A 19226-nucleotide genomic window follows, 5' to 3' on the forward strand; every position below is an offset into this window, starting at 1 on the left:
AATTTCATCTTTCAGAACAGGTGGGTGTTTCCATCATACATCCCCGTGTCACTCAGACCCGGCTCAGCATGGAAAGTGGCCCAGTGCTCAATTCGACGAAGATATTGCTCTTAAAGTCACGTTCAGGTAGGATCAATCGTGATACAAGAAATTCGTGACTAACAAAGGCTGGCGTAGAAATTGATTGTCGTTTTTTCGTGGAAAAATGACCAGAGAAGTGTGCTCGACATGAGGTCGGAGTAAGACCAGAAGGTTGGTGTGGGAGTGGTGGCACCTGTGGTAGATGCTTAGTTGTGAATAAGCGAATACTTACTCACGCCATGCCCCGAGCTCCGCGTTTGGGGCCTGGCTGACTCAACTCGATGATACGCTCTGGCTCAACAAGACTTCCTCTTTGGGCTCAGCTCGTTGGCGAGGTGCAAATTGCTCATCCTTGCCGCTCCCTCGGCCTGATAATAGGAGAGAGTGGAGGGCATCTCCGGCCAAAGCGCGACTCTGTAATCTACAGTCATCCGTACGACAGGGATTTTTGATACCTTTCCCATCTGCTGCACGGTGCATCCGGGTAGCCTGCAACAAACCCAAGCCGCATTCAAGCAACCAACTAACGACCTAGGTACCTATCCGTACTTCGTAGGTAGTTAACTACGGTACTCGGTACCTAGGTAGATACCGAGGCACCCACGAAGCAAGGTGCGGAGTGCCTAAATAACACCAGCTCGAGACCTCAGAAAGTCAAATGGAACGTCACGTAAACGCCGTTATTATGATTGCTCCACATACTTTGCACTCAAATAGGTATATTTATGAGGCTGGAACCTTGAGAGGGCTTCGACGCAAATCCGAAATTCAACTCCTTGGCATCCGATTATGACTTTACCTTTTCATCGAGCTTTGCTGCACCCCCTAAATAAGTAGGCAAGTACCTAGGTACTATGTTACCAATCATCCTTCTAATCGACCACTCTCGAAATCTTGAATCCCCCGGGTGCTCTTTGCTGCCAAAATCCCTTAGGATCGTACTGATTTGCAACCTTCTTAATGAATGCCACGTTGTCTGCCCCGTAGCTGCCCAGTGGATTTTGACTGAGATCGGCATAGTTCATGTAAATGAGTTCCACATCCTTGCCGTGCTCTATCGTCAACTCTTTGAGCTCAGCAGTCAGAGCTGCCAATTGCGCATGTGCGATTGCAAGTGCTGCCTCCCCTTCAGGGCCAGGACTGACGCTCATCCCAGCTGTCCACATGATAGCATCGGAAGTAACACGATCTAGACCCATCATATTACCACCATTTCGTAGTCCATGTTCAGCAAAATTCGTCGGGATAGGCTGATAAAATACCTGGAATTTAAAGCTGCTGGGGTCCATTTTTTGGGAGAGTGACATGATGTGTTTGATTTGTATGGCATGGGACTGCCGAATCAATTCCAGGTCATTTACGAAAGTCAACGTACTGCTGGCCACCCTGAAGACGCCGATGTCAGTTTCTGAGATGTTGTGAGAGGAAAGTGATGCCTGGGGATCGAACATACAGCCCACCTGGTTCAACCTGTGACGCGTTTGCTGCATCCGCCAGTGACATTAGTTTTAAATCGCTCGGGACAAGACTAGGGATAGCATTGACTCCATTGAAGCTTGTGGTGTTGAGGTCACCTAGGGAATTTGTCTGGATGAGTATAACGAGACCGCCTTCCATGTCGGTTGCGTCGTAGGAATAAAGAGGAATCAACGAATCGGCCGTTCGGTTCTTGGAATTCTCTGTGAACCGGACCACTGCTTCAGCAACTCTGTCGGATCGGTTGAGGGAAACAATTTGTTGTGCGTATGCCAACTCCACGGTGGGCATCGTCCGAATGTCAAAGCGGGTGACAATGCCGAAATTGAAACCGCCTCCTTTTAAGGCTTTCCAGAGGTCCGCATTCTCTTCGGCATTGGCTTCGACAATGGTGCCGTTCGCGAGCACGACTTGATAACCAACGACTTGATCGCAGCCGAAGCCATTACGACCAGTATAATAAGAATTTCCCCCGCCAAGAAGAAAGCCACCTACTCCAACCCCTCCATCCCGACCACCCGTAACTGTCACATTATGATGCTGAAGAAGATTGTAGTAGACATCCTTCCACTTTCCACCGGGTTCCACACTAGCGAAACTGCGATTGGGGTTGTACGTCGAGCCGTCCATCAGGCCCAAATCAATAGTGACGCCGTTCGCAATATTGCTGCTTCCTGGAGGCCCATGCCCTCCACTTCGCACGGCGATATGCCAATCTCCGGCAAAGCTCACTCGGTTCAGAGCCTTTATGGCGAGAGAAAGTCCCTGAGCTGACTGTGGTTGGAAGAAGCACCAGGGTCGATACTGCGCATTTGCAGCAAACCAGCTATGGACCCGCGGTTCATAGTTCTCGGATGATGCGAGAAGCAGATTATCAGCCAGACCTGCAGAGATCAAAGCATCGCACTATCAAACTGATTAGCACACCACGCCAGCCACAGATCCCAAATTTATTTGTCCCGATCCGTGAGAAACACCAAAAGATGCATCGACTTACTGGAGGGTAGCCGGTTAGTGGAGGGGTTTGCTCTTGAATACCAGACAACTCATTTGGCGAGACGAAAGGTAGCAAGAACGGAAGCAGAACACCCATCAATGCAGATCTATCCTTCAACATGACTGTTGTGTATATTTGATGGGAGGAAGCTGTGACTGAAAAAACTCTTTATATGACGAGTATGAGTAGTGAGGAAAACGAAAATCGAGCTTAGGTTGCAGAAATCCAAAGTCGTGGTAAAAAACGCGAACTCTTATACCTGAAATCTGATCGCTGCTAGAAATCAGGCAAGAACATGAGTATCAATTTTTAATGTCCACGTCACTTCTCAACTCCCCAGTGAGGGTGATCGTGGTGCGAAGTCCATCTGCCATGATCCAGGGGCATTTACCAGGCACATCGCATTGAGTGGAGAATAATTCCCGCAGCTCGTTGCTTCGTGAGAGGGTAAAAGGCATCGGAATCCCCATGCTGTGGAGGTAGGTACTTATACCTAAAAGCGAATAAGTGTTGGCCAAGGATCGCTTCTGATCTAAAGCCTGGCGTAGAAGAACAAGTACTCCCTCCCAAGAATCCGGGAGCCTGTTGTCGCTGGTTCCCTGAAGTCGTGAAATCTTTGAGAAGAGCCGAGCCTCTACTGCTCAGAGGTATCTTTCTAAGTAGGCCTGAGTGGGGAGTATCTATAGTGGTAGTCATTGAAACGAAGTAGAGAAAGCTAAGTCACGCTGACGTGTGCGATGTTGCACGGTGCCAAGCTTGTCACTCTGTTTAGACCCGCGCAAGAATCAAACTATACACTCTGCCCTTCTTTCCAACCTTCTTCCAACATCACGAACAACATAAACGATGTAGCAAATCGTTATCGCTTCAAAGATTGACGAACTCGGTCCGAGTGCACTGCCACCGCGGTTGTATTATCCTGACCACCCCTCGCTGGAACAGAGTTTCTGTTGAACGCCGTCATGCTATTCATCTAACACGGAATACAGCCCTCACCCCCTGGAGGCCTGTTGATCGTCCCGGTGGTGTTACTATCCCCGGAATCTCTGAGCCTTGACAAACCTCGCTACTAACATTACAGATTTCCGAGCAAGCTTCCCCTCGAAGTAACCAGTATCTCGGGCGTTGGTGACCAGCATATACGCACAACACCATTAAGTGCCAGAATGGCCTTTTAATCAGAATGATGGGTCTCACTCAAAAATGCGGGACATCTGCCTTGTTGCGGGGACTCCAACATTTCGTTCTATCAATTCGGTAATGCTCTCAAGCAAATTCGGAGCCTCATACCCCGATCTTTGTTTAAAACGGTTGACATTTCTGCTCTCTATGAGGTGATGTCGGAAGTGACGGGCAAACAAAAATGCGTTCCTGGTTTCATGTCCTGACAGCCTTAACGTGGGCGGCATTGTCAACAGCTATTTGCGCTACCCGGCAGGAATACAGGGGGCTTGACCCTGGCACCTTCAATAAACCTGCTGCTCGAGTTCGACCCAGGTTCCGCTACTGGCTTCCTGACTCGGGTATTGATATAGGCACTCTAAAAGACGATATTTCTTCGGCGGCCGAAATTGGAGCCGGTGGTGTTGAATTCTTGCTATTCTTCAACTATGGAGGCACTTCGGAGCGTATCCTCCGGGCGCAGACTGGGCTGTCGATGGGTTTGGGGCGCCACGGTTCCAGAAAGTCTTTCGTGCAGCCCTTGAAGCGCATGAGGAGAATGATCTGGTCATGGATTTCGCCCTTGGACCAAACCAAGGACAAGGAGTGGCAGCCCCAACTACCGATGAAGGGCTCCAATGGAATCTGGTCATCCACTTTTCGCAATTGCGTTGGCTTGACTAATTCTATATAGATCCCGGCGTCCGATACCATCCCCTCAAACGGAGAATACGAGCGGGTCATACCAGGCTGGGGAGATGGAGAGCTAGTTGCTTTTGTGACTGCCACGGTGATCTCTCAAGAGAATGTTTCACTGCCTACTGAGTCTCTCTTCGCATTACTGGAAAATTTTGAGCAAGATTCCTACCTCAATCTGGTCCTGCAAGAAGATTCACTGAGGGACATAACACGTGATGTTGCTTCCGATGGTCACATATCTCTAACCTCGCCACTTTCCAACAATGCAACAGAACAACGATTATTTGCCTTCTACCAAAGAAGAACCCTGAATAAATACCTCCAATTCCCTAGTAACGATCCAGATAGCATTTTCAACAACGGCTCGTTTGCAGTGGATCATTTCAGGAGACGAGGAGCTGAAACTCTCATCAAATCTTGGGAGGAATAGATCCTTAAGGACGGTAACGAAGACTTACTCAAAAAAGTTGGCAATTACGGTAGGTCGAATCGTGCACGTACTCACACCTCGTTTAACTCTGTATCTATAGGTTGGGAAGATAGTCAAGAATTCACATCCCACATATCATGGACGCCACACCTACCCGAAAGATTTGAAAAGAAGTATGGTTATCAAATATTCCGCTGCCTTCCGCTTATCATGTGGCGCAATAACAATATCAATTTCCAATCAATTGCACCTGGTCCTGTACGAGCTGTGCACGAAACCATTGAATCAAGCGAGAAGATACAAAATGATTGTCGTTCAATTTTGGCCGAATGCTATAGGGACTATTTTGGAACCTCGCGGGTGTGGTTGAATAATCGCCTTAACCTTCAACTCTCATGAACCACACGATGACTTTGATTCAACCATTACATCATTATTAAGTACGAAGAATGTACATCAAGCTCAAAGTGGCCAACTGTCACAAGCATTACTTTCTGCTGGTGTAAGACCTCAGATAAGTGTGCGAACTGAAGGGATGTGGTACCCGGTGTGGCGCAAGGATCTAGCAAGCGGCACTGATTACGCTTTCTTATTTGCTGACAATGCAACGTGTTTCGGAACGATCAAAGCTCTTACCACCAAAACCCCTTTCTTCCTAAAGCCTTGGACCGGCGAGCAGCTCCCAGTGTTACACTATACAAAAGACACAGAGAGCACCACTATTCCATTGCGGCTGGCAGGCAATCAGACAATTCTTATCGCTTTTAGCAACGAGCCTTTACGCGGCATAAGGGCCCCAGAGGACCACATTCTTGAAATGCCCGAAAACGTTCTCGGATACAATTTCGGCTCCGAGGATGGACTTCTATTGAAGATATCCAACGCAAGACTTTCCAATGATCCGCAAAACTTGGTACTCTCGAATGACAATTACGTATCACTGATATCAAATACCCTCGAGCCTTTTGAGCTACATAATTGGACACTCACTGCTGAACACTGGGAGGCCCCTGAGTCTATGCTTGATGCAGCAACGATTGCCAGAAAGCGAAACACAACACACGCAATCGACAATTTGATTTCATGGACGGGATCCCGGCTTTAGCAAACGTATCCGGCCTCGGTTACTATCAAACGATGTTTCCATGGCCTTCAATTGCCGACAATGCAGATGATGCTTACATCACGGTGTCACATATTCTACATGCCGTACAGATCTTTGTCAATGGAAGGAAAGTTGCGGCTGTCGACTGCTACACCGGCACTACTGACCTAGGACCCTACCTGCATGGCGGTAATAATCATATTACGATAGTCGTACCTCCAACCACGTGGAATTAGCTGAGCAGCATATCTGATCGTATCAGAGAGTCTGGAGCCCCCGCACTGCTCAACACCCTGGAACCATCGCTTGGAGGTCTTCCTGGCAAAGTTCCCAATGGTTTGGTAGGCAGAGTCTGGTTGACACCCTATAAGAATCAGTATATTGAGCTATAAAGCTGATTGGACGAAGATGTGAGAACAGCTTCTGATGTGTTTTGAGAAAGATGCATACTTTCCTGGCCTCAGAATCTCTCGTTCGCTCCATTGAGTATGGAGGCGCGACTCGGTCTGGTTCGTCCCGTACTGCTAGCTACACTAGACAGTGTTGGACTCATAGCAAATTCAGGCCAAACTTTCGCTTTGGAACAAGAGACCGCGTCCGTGGACTGGTCAGGTGGATTCTCGTAAATCATGTACGGTCATGTGATGCTAAGATTGCCAACCTCACTGACGCCACAAACTTGCTTGGCACTCACCGCTCTTTCCTTGACTTCTTAAGGCAACTTCGCTGTTCTTGATGGATGTATGACGGAACGATACAGGCTCGGCAGCTTGTTCGTGAAGAAAAGAAGAATCCACGATGTCTAGACTACGCTATCGGCTAGAGCTAGACTATATAGCTTCATTCGCTACGTACACAGGTCTTCCTTGAGGCTCGCACACTACGCAAAACTTCTCGTACCAATCCCCACTCCAAGAAGACGACCAAGACTCGTGGTACGTGGCACTTTGTCCGATCCACGGATACCAGCTTGAGCCGGCCTACAGTGCCTGTGAGTTGAGATGCCGTGTACAAATATGTCTCGCGTGTTTCCTAGGTTTGACGATCCTTGTTTACATGAGTTGCCCCTGCCGCACGTGGTCATTCGTGACATCAATTCCTTTACCGCAACCCTTGTTCCATGGAATCTCTTAAAAAGTTCAAATCGCGGACATTGTGCATACCTTAAATCTGGTTCCAAGACAATCGAGGATACAGCCACTGGGCTGCTGTGATAGCTTTAGCACGCAAAAGCTGTCGGCGCGGAAGACAGTCCAAACTTCCTCTCCAGAAGAGATCCCGAGTGTACGATGTTGTACGTGGCTGCACTCCTATTTTGTGTCAGTTTTGTGACGACTCAATCGCTCAAAGGTAGAAGTTTGATCGAGGATGCAGCTGACCAAACTTTCGACTATATCGTGGTCGGATGTGGGATCACAGGGCTTGTCGTTTCCGCTCGTCTGAGCGAAGATGAAGATGTATCTGTACTCTGTTTAGAGGCGGGTGGCTTGTAAGCTATGTTCCCTATCTCACACAAACTTCATTGATGTATCCTAGGGATCAATACGAAGATGAGATCATGCTTCCGTACTATATCGGTCTCCAACCATACGGCTTTTATCGGTGGAACATCTACACAGTACCCCAAGACCAGCTTGATGGGGTAAGTCGAGAGGTCCCCGTTGGAAAGGGCGTGGGTGGCGGTTCACTCATCAATGGCCTCATTTGGAATCGGGGGAACCAAGAGAGCTATAATACTTGGAACGAACTTGGAAATTTCGGATGGGGATGGAATGATCTATTGCCATATTTCGAAAAGGTTGGTATTGTATGCATCTTCATGAGTCGAAAACTAGTGACTAACCATGATAACAGTCTGAAAGTTATACGCCTAAAATCTACGCTGATTCTGAGATCGAGCCACGCTTCCAGAATAGTTCGGTCCATGGCAAAACTGGCCCGATTCATGTTTCATACCCCAATTTCTACTGGCCTCAAGCAAATAATTGGTTCGCTGCCCTCGAAGAACTCAACATACCGCTATCAGCAGAGCCAAACGAGGGACTGGAAGCAGGAGGTTATTTCTTACCTTTGAATATCCATCCGGATAACCAGACTCGATGGGACGCTCGGCGAGGCTACTACGATCCAAATGTCGATCGTAGGAATTTCAATGTTCAAGTGAATTCCTATGTTACAAAAGTTTTATTTGACGATGGGGAGACACTCAACGCAACAGGTGTGGAGTTCAGTAGTGGGCCTGATGGATCCCGAAAGACTGTGTACGCACGACGTGAAGTCATCATGGCCGCTGGAGCAATTCATACACCACAACTGCTGGAGCTCTCAGGTATCGGGCAGCGAGACGTCCTTGAGCCTCTAGAAATCCCTGTACTTATCAGCTTACCGGGGGTCGGCAATAACTTACAAGATCATGCCATGCTCCGCCTCTCATACGACTATACTAATAGCTCGGTCAGAGACATCAACGATTTCTTTCTCAACTCTACATTCAACGACGAATCGGCAGCAGAGTTTTTCGCCTCGAGAACAGGTCCTTGGACTGGAAAACCTAGTGGAGCGGTTGCATTTCCGTCTCTCAGACAAGTCACAAACGATACAAGTTCAAGAATTCTACGCGCTCAGTCTTTGGGAGATCACCTTCCATCTACATACGCCAATGAATCAACATTGAGAGCGGGATTCGAGATTCAAGCTCAGAACTTGCTCAAAGATATCGATCACCGGTATACGCCAGCCTTTGAGATCCTCAACGACAACGCAGGTGGTCTTCATCTAGCTCTCATGAGGCCGTTGTCTCGAGGCACAACCCATATCACCACAGCAGATCCGTTCGAGCTCCCTAGTGTGGATCCTAGATGGCTTCAGGATCCGTTCGACTTTGACCTCATGATATTGGCGATGCAAACCAATCAACGTATCCTGAAGACCCGCGCGATCCAGCAACTTCAACCATCCTATCCAGAAGTCTCCGAGGACGCGGATGTCGAGCAGCTGGCAGCGGTCATAAGGACGGGCACGGGAACTCAATTTCATTACAGCTGCACAGCCGCTATGTTGCCTCGGCATCTTGGTGGGGTCGTCAGCGACCAATTGATTGTTTATGGGACGAATAATCTGCGGATTGTCGATACGAGTATTTACCCTATGGTTCCTGGTGCTCATACACAGGCTGTTGCGTTTGGGACCGCAGAGAAGGCTGCCGATATCATAAAGCTTACAAGGTGCGTGGGCTTCCTATCTTTCATTATGAACACCCAAGGCTAACATTTCCCGTGCATAGATTACAAGAAACGCTTATTGAGGAGAACGAGAATAGTGGCAATACGGAAGGAGAGACAGTAGATGAATCTGGCTCACAGTCACTCAAGGTGAACAAGGGACTCGTACAATGTGCGGTCCTGCTTGGCACATTGCTGCTGAGCGCTAATCCTTGGTGAGGGGTGCAGTGCTTTGTGCTATTAATGTTATCTAGATCGACATCCACTGTACAGTCTAAATGTTCATAGAGAGATACCCTTAGAAAGTTGCAAGAGACCCCATTTTTACACAACAGAGCGAGCACAAGATCTGCAGTAGGTGTGAGGCTTTTTGCACTGGACTTCTTCGAAAGACGTATGCTACCACCTAGCACTTAGAACCTAGGTGAACTTAATCCCGGCGCCTCCATTTTATGGTCGCCGGATGCATTGGTCGAGAGAACATTGACTGCAGAGAGGAGAAGATCAGTGTCATATTCGCAAGGTACCGAGGAAGCAATGGATGAACTCACAGAATAGTCAGTTGCAGGAACGGGCGCTTTCGGATCGACCTGCTCCCATTGAAGAAGCCTCACCAAGGTCACGAGAATTGCACCAAGCTGCGAATAAGCGAAAGTCTCGCCAACACAACGATGCCGGCCTGCGCCAAATGGAAGATAGGGACTATATGCAGCCTTGGAAGACACAGCGCCGTAGCCGTAGTCAATAGTGTCGTTGTCGCCTTTTTCGTCTTGCTCCACTGCTGTCGGCTTGTCCCACCGATGGGGATCCCAGACCATTGGTCGAGGGAAGAATTCTTCCGTCCTGGCTGGGAGGCCTGGCGCCGCGAGGAGAATGTGGCCGACTGGGACGACATAGTCTGTGTCGGGGATGTGCATCGGCTGTTTGACCTTGCGCATCACGGAGTGGATGGGGCTGTGGAGACGAAGTGTCTCCTTGATGACATTATTGTGCAGTGTGAGCTTCTGCAGGGACTCATAGCTAGGGGTCTGACCGTCCAGGATGCGTTTCTGCTCCTCGTAGAGCTGTTCAATTAGATGTGGCTGGTGAGCTAGGTGGAGCATGACCCAGGTACCAGAGGCAGCAGTATTGTGTTGCCCACCCATGAGCAACGCGATCATGAGATTTGCCATCTCTTGGTCCGCGATCCGAGTGCCATCTTTGTAAGTGCCATCCAGTAGGGCCCAAAGCATGTCGTGGCCACCATCTTGGTTGCCCTCCGCACGCCTCTTCTGGATGATTTCCAGGTACAAGTTTGACATCATCCTCTGGGCGCGATCGCGACGCCGATTGATCGGTATTGGGAGCCAGGGGAACATGAAATTGATTGGGGCAAATCCGTCATCGAGATGGCGGTAATGAGTTGCAAAACTTGCATCGAAAGAAGCTCGAACCTCCTTCCCTTGCAATGAGCCGGCGGCAGTGTACAGAGAGATTTCTGAGAAGACCGAGGAGATGTCGCAGATACCGCTTTCGCCGCGAAACGCAGCATTTGTGCTCACGAATTGCTCCACCTCTTTGACAAATTCTGGGACATATGCCCTCAGGCTCTGACTAGTGAAGCCCTCTTTCAACAGCTATGGGACACCACTTGTGAGTCCACAGATCTGGACAGGAGAAATCAACCTACCCTCTTCTGGTCCATGAAACGAGCATTGTCTACGTCGTAGACAACACCCCGACCAAAGACAGGTATTGTCAAAGGACCATACACTTCCTGACGTTCCATTAGCTCCCACTCTATCAGGAATGTGGCCGTAAAGTCTCTCACCTCAGCATTCAAGTCCTTGAGCTTGCCATTGAGAATGAAATTGTTCCCTTTAGTCCCGAGATAGACTGTTACATCCATGCCAAGGAGCCCGAAGGTAAAGCAATCGCCATACTGGATAGACCGCATTAGCGAGAAGAGCCTCAGGTATTAAGGCGATCTTTTTGCGACTCCAATTTACTCCGAAAGAGTCTTACCTTCTCCTGGCATTTGAAGAAAAACTTGTATGGATCTTGTCCATAGTCGACCGTGCTGCCGATCTTCGGGAGCCAGTGCCAAACCACAGGAGGCCGATGAGGGTCTTGGAAGAAGAGTTGTTTAATAATATTGGCAAGAATATATGCGAACAGTAGCGAGAATAGTGTGGTGATAGGGTATTGGGTAGGGGCCAACATTATTGCTGCCTCAACACACCGCCTAAACACCAAATAGCTCAGTGGTGAGTAGGCTTCGATGATGCTTAAAGCCCGCCTACCTCATCCAAAGAGGAAAACTGCGTCGGAGAGTTACTCGTGGATTGGAATGTTTGTATATGGAGGAGCATATCGGTGAGGTTGATCAGGTCCAAACGATTGAATTGAGAGATGGAGAAATGCTCTTCCTTGGTTAGTGGTCTCATGCGGCATCTCAAACACCCAGTTATGTCGTGGTGTGAGTGGCTGTGGGTGGTGTTCCTGCATGCTCGTATCTCACACCAGATCGGGGTCCATATGGGGCTGCCTTATCTCGTATACTTCGACTTCGGCTCCCCCAACGATGCCTAAGGAAAGTCGTTTAAGGACTACGAGGCCTGGAGATACGCTCCCTTCAGGCGTTACTTAGGCTAGTATGCTCCTTTGACAGAAATTGAAGGTCCTTTGCCTAATCTTTACAAGTCGCTACTACAGACTTTATGTTCCAAGTCGTGGGAAATATATAATGTTCTTATGCATGTATAGTGCTTTACCCTGCTTGGGACCAGAATTCAGTTCTACAGCGGCATGGCTAAACACAGGTTGAATTAAACATCTAAAGCAGCGTCGCAAGGCTGGCAGACGAGGGGGACCGTGCCAAGAATTCATCACCGCTTTTTCTCGAACGCGGAGGTGCAGGAGCGAGGCTCAGTGCGTGAATCAGAATTGGAGTCATCGCAACTAATTTACTAAACTCGCACTTCTAACACTCAACTTTCACTTACCAACTTCACTCTCAAAGCCGCTCTATCACTACCTGTGAGGCCGAAGATCAGAGGGCAACATGGCCGAGGACTTGACAGCCCAGGTTCTGAATGTCCTAGCCTCTGCCGACGGACCAATTCTAACCTCAGATGTCCTACCCAATGCGTCCCTGATCCCAGTCAAAGCTGCTGTTGACCGGTTACGCTCGAGAGGTTTTCTTGAGGCCGAGCAGATAGACCGAATAGAACTGCATCTCACAGCAGAAGGAGAAGAGATTGCAAATAATGGTAGTAATGGAGCCAAAGTGTTCGAAGCAGTCCGGGCAGCCCTAGAGGGATTGAAGATCAAAGATCTGCCTACCGCAGTCGGCGACGCCAGTGTGGCAAAGTTCGGTTTTGGAGATGCTTTCAAAGCCAAATGGATTAAGAAAGAGGGGGAAGTACTTAAGGCCACAACAGACTCGATCCAGGACGAACTCCAACTGCAATTACAGGAAGTACGGTCTACCAAGACATTGAATAATCCCAAACTTGTTGCAGACTTCAAGAAGAGGAAATATGTGGTGGACACAAAGACGATCGCTTTCAAAATCTCAAAGGGCCCCAATTTCTCGACCGAGTTCGTCAAACAGGAGACCGATCTGACAGCGGAGATGTTAGCATCTGGAGCCTGGAAGACTGTCCAATTCAAGCCATACAACTTCAAAGCCAAAGGAGCCCCCACAATGGCTGGAACTCTGCACCCTCTCAACAAAGTCCGACAGGAGTTCCGTGAGATCTTCTTCGAGATGGGCTTTGAAGAAATGCCAACAAATCGCTATGTCGAGACTGGATTCTGGAACTTTGACGCCCTTTATGTTCCTCAACAGCATCCAGCTCGTGACCTTCAAGATACCTTTTACATTTCAGATCCTCCCAAAGCCGATCCTCCACGTGAAGATCCTTCTCCGAACACCATAGGCTCACCTCTACCTACATCTCCCAAACACAAACGGACAAAATCAAAAGAAAAGACATTGAACTATAAGCAATATTGGGATGATGTCCGTGCTGTTCATGAGGAAGGCAAATTCGGCTCGATAGGTTATCGATATCCTTGGTCAGCAGATGAGTCTCTCAGACTTGTTCTTCGAACCCACACCACTGCCATCTCGACATACATGCTTCATAAGCTTGCACTAAATCCTCGCCCTGCTCGCTACTTCTCCATCGATCGTGTCTTCCGAAATGAGACCGTCGATCAAACACATCTTGCCGAGTTTCACCAAGTCGAAGGTGTGATTGCAGATTGGGGACTGACCCTTGGTGGCTTAATCGGATTCATGGAAGTCTTTTTCGGCAAAATGGGCATCAAAAATCTGCGTTTCAAGCCTGCTTATAATCCATACACCGAGCCCAGTATGGAAATCTTCAGCTATCATGAGGGTTTGAAGAAATGGGTGGAGATTGGAAACAGTGGTATGTTCCGGCCAGAGATGTTGGAGCCAATGGGCCTTCCTAAAGACATGCGGATTTATGGCTGGGGATTGAGTTTGGAAAGACCGACTATGATCAAGTAAGACCAGCAATCGACTCCCCTTTCAAGATATGATGCGCTGACTTTTTACAGATACGGTGTGAACAACATCCGAGAACTTCTCGGCCACAAAGTGGACCTCAACTTCATTGAAACAAACCCCGCTGTCCGACTGAACAAAGATTAGAGAGCATCAGCGATCCTCCTATGTATGAAGACTACGAATTTCATGCGCAACGCAAAGCAAGGCAGCAGATAAAAGTTCTAGACAAAACGAGGCTAGAAATGATACCCCTTTCCTTGCTTCCCCAATTTCAGACAGCATTTCCTTTTCTATGATTTTACCGGCACATCAAGGCTTCCTCAGACCACTCTCCCATGACTGAGGAGGTAGATCAGAATTTCAAAACATACATACAAAGCCGAATATTAAGCTGGAGGTTTCCTTCAGCAATCGCCTATTGAAGAGCTGTGATTATCCGAGATCGAGAATCAGAGCACAGATACGGGCGGCACATACTCCACGCTTGGTCGTAGACATACTAACCGAGTTGAGTTGAGTGAAAAAGCACAAGACTCCAACGGTAGCACTTCGAAGATAAATAAGAACGTTTCACTTCTTTGCATTTCCTGCGTTCATCTAGAAAACACAGCTTTATGGAATTACTTCGGTATCATTCCTGGCATTTTGTCGAAATTTCTTGACCCTGCCATCGCCATTCCTGTATCGTAGCGCCATGATCCGTATGTGACACTATGCGTCACACGTTTCCCGAGCGACTGGCCACAAAAAGAGTTGGCCTTCGATCCATACCGTTGCGTACTTTGAATTTCGCTCTATCTCAACGATGCTGAAGTCGGACCGTGGGCTGAGAACACCTCTCCACATCACCACAATTTTGATTGCTCTTCATCACAACACTCCCGGGATCATTTGTCGGATTTATCTCGAAGCCTGACCGCTCCAGACACTCTTCAAGAAACCATCTCTCTGCGCCAGGCGGTTCAAGCTGTCGTCGCTCTCGGCCCGCGACCGGACGAATCCACAGAGTGCGTAGACCTGGTTCTCACCGGTGTAGCGGCCGTTCTCGTCAACCTTGCCGACGCTAATCTGTACGCTGGCGTGGTCCTTGGCTTTGATGATGCGGTTGGTGGCGCTGCACTTGCGGGGGACGTAGCTGTTAAAGAGAAACGTATGTTAGTATGGGGTTTTTTCCATATCGCGGGCTTGGGTGTGGTTCGGAGAATCGTGTTGTTGGAATGGGTCGAGACTCACAGATCGACGATCTCTCCCTTCTCGTTTTCCATTTTTGCTTGGGTTTGAAGGTGAAGAGTTTCGGATGGGGTATGAGAGGAATTCGAGGGTCTTTAAGACTGGCTGGTGTGTATGGACTGGTTGTGTTCTTGAACGCCGATGAGATTGAGGTTGATTTGTGCGGGTTGGGGAATTCTGAGATGACTGCGGCTTGGCATGAAATCTTGGCGGGGCTACACCTCACCTGCTCTGATTGGTTGACGATTACCTAAGCAATTTCATTCACTTATTGCGATGACTATCAAGCGCGAAGTTCATCGTCTGAAGGCTACCACCCACTTGTTCTTTCTTCCATGCCATATTAGGGGAAGCGTGGCAAGAAGGTGTACGAGGACATTCCAGCTGATAGTTATCGATAGTACCAAGGTGTCAATGTATGATTTGACACAGGCATACCATTACATGTCAGGATTGAGCCTGCGCAAAACTCCTCAAACACCATTATCCTCTGTTCTGCATAAAGATCTCTATCATTGAGAACAATGCAGAGGAATGAATTGCAATATGTGCACTTTCCAAGACTGGCTATATGAGTCTCAGCGAAGAAGCCGACTCAGAGGGGGCATGAGTATTCACATTTCAACGAACTTGAAGGTAGGACAAACGGAAACGGCCTTGCAGCACCCATAAACGGCCTGGGAAAACGAGTGACGAGAACCCTTGGTGACAGAACGTGTCGCTGATGAGTCGCTGAATGGCGGCGAATGGTGACAGGCAATGGAGTATCTGAGAATAAAAGCCTCCTTCAGTGGCTTCAGCCAGCCTTGATCTGTTCGCATCTTCCACCACAAATCTTGATTACAATAAACGCAATTACGCATGTTTATTTCATGAAATTCAATATTCACATGGATCTGTCAGAGAGCGCGCATGCTCAGCATCAAGGGTCAACATCCAGTATGGCATCTTCTTCAGCCGGCCAGTCGAGCAAGGAGCTCAAAGCTTCAGCCTCCACCCCTTGCATACCAATTGATGTACCGTCGGAGCTTCTGTCAATCGTTGTGTCGAACTTGGAACCAGTTGACATCGTATGCCTCGCCCTCACATGTCACCGGAGCAAAGAAGCAATCCAGAAAATCACTCAAAAGCCCTTGAAAGAGATCTGCCCAAGAAAAGAGGTCACCAAGGTCTACTTTCGTCAAGCTCAAAAGCATTGTTTGAATGGCTCACTCACAGACTCCTTCCACGTCAGTGCCGAATACGAGGATGTCATGGCCCGATTGCGTCTTTGGTTTGGCTTCAGAAAGCTCTACTGCTATGCATGCCAACGATATCGAAACATTGGTACGTGTCGATGCGAGATGCGTGACTTGGCTCGCCAGGATTGTCTTTATTGGTACCGTTTCTACGAGAGGAACAAGACCAACAGTTGATTTTCAGGGAAGTTGAAGTCAGAAATTTTGCAATTTTGAACACACCAGAGTGACAATCGTGGCAGAATTTAGTGTCCTGTTGTCGATAATGATCATATCGCGCCATCCAAATATGAAACGATACTACCAGGTCTCATTCCATGCAATGCAAGGTGATCCACATCATAACATCGGGAGAAGCATAAGACTGCCGACCCAAGATTGACCAGAATTTGAGACATTTGTCGAAGCCGTCCACCCTTGGTATAGGGAGAAATCCAGAACAACTAGAACATTTCGGCGGGTGCAGATTGACAAAACGCCACAAAGCACTGTTCATTTGTTCCTCCGGCTGAGGCTGACTCTATACATCTACAAATGCCATTATGGTCATTATGTCCATAAAATCCCTGTTTTCGCTCATCAAGGTTCCACGAAAACACTATTGTGATCAAACATCAGCTTCTTTCTCTTCTCATAACAAACTGAGTATACTAGCAGTCCTTGAGCAAGTTACAAACAGTGACCCGGCTAATCCTACAGAGTCGACAGGCTTTATCCCGCCCCTGACACGTCCGATTTCCTGTACTTTATGCGACCACTTTTGTGCCTACTGCAAAATCATTCATTCACGCCCTGCATCCAGACATGCTGCTCAATGCGAGTCGAGTAAGCCGACATGCCCATAATCCGCTGCATCTGCTTGTTGCTAACTTTCAACACCTTGTCCGCCATAAAGAATCGAATGCCCTCTGAACACGGCGGAACGGTCAGCCCCCCCATATAGGTCCAAAAGTTACCAAAAGAATCAACCTCATTCAGCGCCAAATCGAGGTCCTGTTGAACATTGGTCAACTGTCTGGTCTCGTTGAAGCCAATATACCATGGCCACTGAGAGACGAACGCGGAGTCCGTGTCTCCAGAAGGATCGATGCGCATGGCCAGGACACCGACGTAGTTACTGTCGGCGTCGGCGTGCACGAAATGCATCTCCGCCATACTGCGCCTACCGTTGACTGGATGCTCACCCGGGGTGTGAATATGCCAGCCTACCATGTAAGCGGTAACGCCGTCGAAGGTGATGCTGGGAAGCTTGGTCACCGAGCCTTTGTCGTAGTGAGGCGTGAATGCCGGGCCGTAACCCCAGTTGAAGTAGTTGCCCGAGATGTTCTGCGCATAGTTCCCGAATTCTGGCCTGTGGACCGCGGAAAAGCCTTGAGCGGAAGTCAGGCCGATGGGCGCTTGCTGTGTGCCGTTCTGGCATAGGAAGTATTCTATACAGAACACGCGTCAGCAGACGTATTTCAGCATACTTGCAGTCCTAAGAACTCTTCACTTCGGAGACTGGGATGACTGACTGGGATTGATGTATCCCCAATTAGAAGAAACCTCATAAGTCCAGTCGTTGGCGTCTCTGCCCGGGTCGGCTTCCGTAATTGGGATGTCCCGTCGCATATCGCGATATGCAAAGTGATTTGAGTGATCTGCGCATCCCAGCACACATGTGGTTAAGACAAACGTGAGGAGGAGCTCGGACAACATCTTTGCTCTCTTGAATACCTCCACCGAAACAGCGAGATGGTGAGATGGAAGTGTAGAAGTACGGGCACAGCGGACAATGATCAAGACTCGACCTGGATAAATGTTCTGGCGCCTCCCAGGTCAGCTTTTATGTACCTGCTGCTGTTCGGCGGCACTCCACAGCGTTGGTTCAACGGCCTCATAAGCATTTATCTCTAAACAATATTACAAGGCTTGCGCAATCGCGTGGCCCCAGCTGCTGGCTGGTGCGCTTTTGACTCCAGCTTCTCGACTGGAACGGGTGGCCCATGCATGCGAAACGGGCGTTCTAGAACTTTATATTTATCGCACCACTTCAATAGCAGCATGGACTATATACGACTAGTAGTAGACATCATGAGCTTCCAAGTGGAGTGTCCCAACATCGACCATTGAAATTCCACTCATGGGATCACTGTGCCTTCCAAACAATCACTATGAAACGAGACAACGGCAGTGCAACAACTGGGTCATGATGTCAAAGTCCAGCACTTTCCAAAGGAGCTATCGTTTCCCATAATGAGATTATCAAAAATCCATCTGCCGACATCAGCTTTCGCGATGGACCAGCCGATGGCAGGCCCGGCCTCTTTCTCACCCTGCGCTATTTTCTCCTGGCGCAGTTGATCGGGCCAAACCCAACCGGCTCTGACCTTCTCAGGGCCCAGCGCTGCTCCGCCCCTCAATAGTGGTGGCCTCACCATTGCGAAGTCGCCGAAAGGTGAATCATCCTCTAGCACGGTGGACCATATCACATCTTCCAGCGCTTTCTTGTCCTTGCGCGGGATGTTTACCAGCCAGTACTCAAGCGGATAGTATAGGTAGGGTAAGTCGCGGCGGGAACTCATGCTGATGGTGGAGATGGTTATGAGCACTGGACGAATACCTAGAGGTCCAAGTGGGATCTTGTTGGTGATGCAAGAACGAAGCGCGGTGACGAGAGTCTTCATGCCCTCTTCGCAGATGTGTGGGTCGTCGAGATTGATTGGGGCGACGAGACTGAATTGCATGATGGGAGAACCTCCGACAGCGAATAGGATGCGGTCTGGAAGACGCCCGGAGGTGGTGAGCGTACGCTTGACGTCTTCGGTGGACTTGATATTCCCTTGGACGACAACGAGATTGGAATCCAGTGTGTTCGAGGGTATTTTGTGTTGGTCTTCTAACAGATGACGCAGTTTGGCAGGTGTGCGTACCATGGTGATGCAGTTTAGGCCAGCTTTCAGCGCGGCCACGAGAGCATGAGCAGCACAGTTTCCCGTTGCTCCAAAGACAGTGAGGGTTGGTTGTCGTGCTCGCGCCATGATCTCAACAGTGGTAGGATTGGTCTGTTCGTGTGCTTAATGGCCA

General features: G+C 48.8%; 8 protein-coding genes across 8 annotated transcripts; 3 read left to right on the forward strand and 5 right to left on the reverse strand.

The window, feature by feature from the left end:
• Positions 1-953: 953 nt before the first annotated feature.
• On the reverse strand, positions 954-2674 carry LTR84_001988 (uncharacterized protein; the record flags this gene model as incomplete). The annotated part of the gene is made up of 3 exons (XM_064845606.1): positions 954-1467; positions 1535-2463; positions 2555-2674. 3 exons carry the CDS (start codon positions 2672-2674, stop codon positions 954-956), a joined length of 1563 nt encoding a protein of 520 aa, XP_064707151.1.
• A 4912-nt stretch (positions 2675-7586) lies between these two features.
• Positions 7587-9216, forward strand: LTR84_001989 (uncharacterized protein; the record flags this gene model as incomplete). Its single annotated transcript, XM_064845607.1, has 2 exons — positions 7587-7591; positions 7812-9216. 2 exons carry the CDS (start codon positions 7587-7589, stop codon positions 9214-9216), a joined length of 1410 nt encoding a protein of 469 aa, XP_064707152.1.
• A 367-nt stretch (positions 9217-9583) lies between these two features.
• Positions 9584-11372, reverse strand: LTR84_001990 (uncharacterized protein; the record flags this gene model as incomplete). Its single annotated transcript, XM_064845608.1, has 4 exons — positions 9584-10786; positions 10840-10926; positions 10981-11091; positions 11175-11372. 4 exons carry the CDS (start codon positions 11370-11372, stop codon positions 9584-9586), a joined length of 1599 nt encoding a protein of 532 aa, XP_064707153.1.
• An 841-nt stretch (positions 11373-12213) lies between these two features.
• Positions 12214-13836, forward strand: LTR84_001991 (uncharacterized protein; the record flags this gene model as incomplete). Its single annotated transcript, XM_064845609.1, has 2 exons — positions 12214-13688; positions 13743-13836. 2 exons carry the CDS (start codon positions 12214-12216, stop codon positions 13834-13836), a joined length of 1569 nt encoding a protein of 522 aa, XP_064707154.1.
• Positions 13837-14592: 756 nt separating this feature from the next.
• RPS21 (40S ribosomal protein S21) lies at positions 14593-14957 on the reverse strand (the record flags this gene model as incomplete). The annotated part of the gene is made up of 2 exons (XM_064845610.1): positions 14593-14827; positions 14926-14957. The coding sequence occupies 2 exons, from the start codon at positions 14955-14957 to the stop codon at positions 14593-14595; spliced, it is 267 nt and encodes an 88-aa protein (XP_064707155.1).
• Positions 14958-15863: 906 nt separating this feature from the next.
• On the forward strand, positions 15864-16337 carry LTR84_001993 (uncharacterized protein; the record flags this gene model as incomplete). The annotated part of the gene is made up of 1 exon (XM_064845611.1): positions 15864-16337. The coding sequence occupies one exon, from the start codon at positions 15864-15866 to the stop codon at positions 16335-16337; it is 474 nt and encodes a 157-aa protein (XP_064707156.1).
• A 600-nt stretch (positions 16338-16937) lies between these two features.
• On the reverse strand, positions 16938-17858 carry LTR84_001994 (uncharacterized protein; the record flags this gene model as incomplete). The annotated part of the gene is made up of 2 exons (XM_064845612.1): positions 16938-17590; positions 17675-17858. The coding sequence occupies 2 exons, from the start codon at positions 17856-17858 to the stop codon at positions 16938-16940; spliced, it is 837 nt and encodes a 278-aa protein (XP_064707157.1).
• Positions 17859-18346: 488 nt separating this feature from the next.
• On the reverse strand, positions 18347-19180 carry LTR84_001995 (uncharacterized protein; the record flags this gene model as incomplete). The annotated part of the gene is made up of 1 exon (XM_064845613.1): positions 18347-19180. The coding sequence occupies one exon, from the start codon at positions 19178-19180 to the stop codon at positions 18347-18349; it is 834 nt and encodes a 277-aa protein (XP_064707158.1).
• Positions 19181-19226: the final 46 nt, after the last annotated feature.

This window comes from Exophiala bonariae, assembly GCF_035927105.1.
Source record: "Exophiala bonariae strain CCFEE 5792 chromosome Unknown scaffold_11, whole genome shotgun sequence".
NCBI lineage: Eukaryota > Fungi > Ascomycota > Eurotiomycetes > Chaetothyriales > Herpotrichiellaceae > Exophiala > Exophiala bonariae.